Source organism: Physeter macrocephalus, chromosome 12 (assembly GCF_002837175.3).
Source record: "Physeter macrocephalus isolate SW-GA chromosome 12, ASM283717v5, whole genome shotgun sequence".
In the NCBI taxonomy this organism is placed as follows: domain Eukaryota; kingdom Metazoa; phylum Chordata; class Mammalia; order Artiodactyla; family Physeteridae; genus Physeter; species Physeter macrocephalus.
The window spans coordinates 89,600,230-89,603,832 of NC_041225.1; the positions used below are offsets into that span (position 1 = coordinate 89,600,230).

The 3,603-nt window shown below is 47.3% G+C and overlaps 1 protein-coding gene across 8 annotated transcripts in view; it reads left to right on the top strand.

Moving 5' to 3' along the window:
- POLE4 (DNA polymerase epsilon 4, accessory subunit) overlaps positions 1-3,603 on the top strand; it is a 266,067-nt gene that overhangs the window by 47,261 nt on the left and 215,203 nt on the right. For 4 of the 8 annotated variants that reach the window (XR_008618926.1, XR_008618929.1, XR_008618928.1 and 1 more), the window contains exon 4: positions 2,037-2,145. The exons of 1 other annotated variant lie outside the window; for it this stretch is intronic. Coding sequence is in view for 1 of the 7 variants with exons in the window: in XM_055089292.1 (XP_054945267.1) it covers positions 1,981-2,018 (38 nt within the window). In the remaining 6 variants the exon portion in view is untranslated. Of the gene's footprint in view, positions 1-1,980; positions 2,146-3,603 lie in introns of those variants that run through there. 3 more of the 8 variants (XR_008618927.1, XR_008618931.1, XM_055089292.1) reach the window with 3 other exon arrangements.

The following is a 3,603-nucleotide window of genomic DNA, read 5'->3' on the forward strand; positions in this document are numbered from 1 at the left end:
TGTCTATCTTTCTGTGAATGTGGTTTTTGTTCCACAGGCTGCAGGATTGTAGTTCTTCTTGCTTCTGCTGTCTGCCCTCTGGTGGATGAGGTTATGTAAGAGGCTTGTGCAAGTTTCCTGATGGGTGGGACTGGTGGTGGGAAGAGCTGACTGTTGCTCTGGTGGGCAGAGCTCAGTAAAACTTTAATCTGCTTGACTGCTGATGGGTGGGGCTGGGTTCCCTCCCTGTTGGTTGTTTGGCCTGAGGCAACCCAACACTGAAGCCTACCTGGGCTCTTTGGTGGGGCTAATGGCAGACTCTGGGAGGGGTCACACCAAGGAGTACTTCCCATAACTTCTGCTGCCAGTGTCCTTGTCCCCACAGTGAGCCACAGCCCCCCCACCCCCTCCTCTGCATGATACCTTCCAACAGTAACAGGTAGGTGTGGTTCAGTCTCCCCTGGGGTCACTGCTTCTTCCCCTGGGTCCCAATGTGCACACTACTTTGTGTGTGCCCTCCAAGAGTCGAGTCTCTGTTTCCCCCAGTCCTGTCAAAGTCCTGCAATCAAATCCCACTAGCCCTCAAAGTCTGATTCTCAAGGAATTCCTCCTCCCTTTGCCAGACCCCCAGGTTTGGAAGCCTGACATGGGGCTCAGAACCTTCACTGCAGTGGGTGGACTTCTGTGGTTTAAGTGTTCTCCAGTCTGTGAGCCACCCACCCAGCAGTGATGGGATTTGCTTTTACTGTGACTGCACCCCTCCTACCATCCCATTTTGGCTTCTCCTTTGTCTATGGATGTGGGGTATCTTTTTTGGTGAGTTCCAGTGTGTTCCTGTCGATGACTGTCCAGCAGCTAGTTGTGATTCTGGTGTTCTCACAAGAGGGAGTGAGAGCACGTCCTTTTACTCCACCATCTTGGTTCAGGCTCTGATCCTAGTGCTCTTAACACTTAGGAAATTCTAAGGGTTTTAGGATCTCTGTGCCAGGAATGGGGACAAAGACCAAATATACAAATTATTATAAATTACAGTATCACATGCACTTACTTCTTCAGAACAGTATTTTCTCTGAGTCATTACATGTCTGCAAATGTCTTTATTCCAGCCACATGTTGACTTGATAGTTTGGCTCAATACAGGCTAGATGCTAGGTTGAAAGTCATTTTACTTTTCAATTTCTGTTTTCCCAGAAAAGAAATCAATGGTATCTGGTGGGATAGTGGGGGATATTATTTACCTTGGCAGGCTTGGGGAAGGGATGTAGGGGATTTGGATCTCCCTGTAAATAGAATTTCAACTAAAGTCTATGTTTTTAGCCCCTTGCCTCATCTTTACCTTCCTTAGAACTTTGTTCCTCTGTGTGCTGAGGTTTTCTAGGGTCTATAGAGGAAAACCCCTCCTCATTCTTATCCCCCTCTACTCCATAAAGCACCCAGTTTATAGCTTCCTCTGTTCCTCCCATTCTCTTTGGATTTTTGGTTTACAATTTTATTACTTCACTGTTCTTTTGGTGGTGTTTCAATGGTTGTGTTTCCTCAGACGTTTGTCAAATGGTTTTAATTACCAGAACAATACAAAATGTTCTGCTCTCTGGTTGGCCTAAAAGAGTTTTCCTAGTCCATCTTTAATTTTTATTTTTTATATGAATTTTATAATCAACTTGCCTAGTCTCCCCCCTTACATCCCTCCAAAACCCATTGGGATTTTATTGAGATTGTATACTTTTATTGTTTAATTTAGGGAGAATTGACATCTTTAAACTATTAAGTCTTTCAAGAACAGAATATGTTTTTCCATTTATTCAATTATTCTATTATGTTCTTCAGTAGAATTTTAAAGTTTACTTTTGACAGATTTTGCCCTTGTCTTGTATTTTATCTCTTTGGTTGCTATTATAAATGAGATCATATTTTCTAATATATTTTGTAATTGTTTGGTGTTTTACTTACCATTGTATCAATGAAGTCTTCTTTGATCTTGAGGTATAAAAATCTCTCTAGGGATTGGGAGAAGATGGTGGAAGAGTAAGATGCAGTGATCACCTTCCTCCCCACAGATACATCAGAAATACATCTACACATGGAACTGCTCCTATAGAACACCGACTGAACGCTGGCAGAAGACCTCAGACCTTCCAAAAGGCAAGAAACTCCCCACGTACCTGGGTAGGTCAAAAGAAAAAAGAACAAACAGAGACAAAAGAATAGGGACGGGACCTGCACCAGTGGGAGGGAGCTGTGAAGGAGGAAAGGTTTCCGCACACTAGAAGCCCCTTCACAGGTGGAGACTGCGGGTGGCAGGGGGGGAAGCTTCGGAGCCACGGAGGAGAGCTCAGCCACAGGGGTGCGGAGGGCAAAGCAGAGAGATTCCCACAGAGGATCGGTGCTGACCAGCACTCACCAGCCCGAGAGGCTTGTCTGCTCATCCACCAGGATGGGCGGGGGCTGGGAGTTGAGGCTCAGGCTTCAGTCAGAAGATGGGAGAGGACTGGGGTTGGCTTCGTGAACACAGCCTGAAGGGGTTAGTGCACCACGGCTAGCTGGCAGGGAGTACGGGAGAAGTCTGGAGCTGCCATAGAGGCAAGAGACCTTTTCTTCCCTCTTTGCTTCCTGGGGTGCACGGAGAGGGGATTAAGCACGCCGCTTAAAAGAGCTCCAGAGACGGGCACGTAGCTGCCAAAGAGACAAGAGACTTTTTCTTGCCTCTTTGTTTCCTGGTGCGAGAGGAGAGGGGATTAAGCGCGCCACATAAAGGAGCTCCAGAAACGGGCGTGAGCCGCGGCTATCTGCGCGGACACCAGTGACGGGCATGAGATGCTAAGCCTGCTTCTGCCACCACCAAGAAGCCTGTGTGTGAGCACAGGTCACTCTCCACACCTCCGCTCCCAGGAGCCTGTGCAGCCCGCCACTGCCAGGGTCCCGTGATCCAGGGACAGCTTCCCCGGGATATGGTATGGCGCACCTCAGGCTGGTGCAACGTCACACCGACCTCTGCCACCAAAACGTTGGCCTCTGCTGCCGCAGGCTCGCCCCGCATCCATACCGCTCCCTCCCCCCGGCCTGAGTGAGCCAGAGCCCCCGAATCAGCTGCTCCTTTAACCCCGTCCTATCTGAGCGAAGAGCAGATGCCCTCGGGCGACCTACGTGCAGAGGAGGGGCCAAGTCCAAAACTGAACCCCAGGAGCTTTGTGAACAAAAGGAGAGGGGGAGGTCTCTCCCAGCAGCCTCAGAAGCAGCGGATTAAAGCTCCACAATCAACTTGAAGTGCCCTGCATCTGTGGAATACCTGAATAGACAGCGAATCATCCCAAGTTGAGGAGGTGGACTTTGGGAGCAAGATATTTATATTTTTTTCCCTTTTTCTCTTTTTGTGAGTGTGTATGTGTGTGCTTCGGTGTGAGATTTTGTCTGTATAGCTTTGCTTTCACCATTTGTACTAGGGTTCTGATCATCCCGTGTTTTGCTTTTTTTTAATTTTTATTTTATTCTTAAAAATTATTTTTTATTTTAATAACTTTATTTTATCTTACTTTATTTTATCTTCTATCTTTCTTCCTTTCTTCCTTCCTTCCTTCCTTTCTTTCTTCCCTCCTTTCTTCCTTCCTTCCTTCCTTTCTTCCTTCC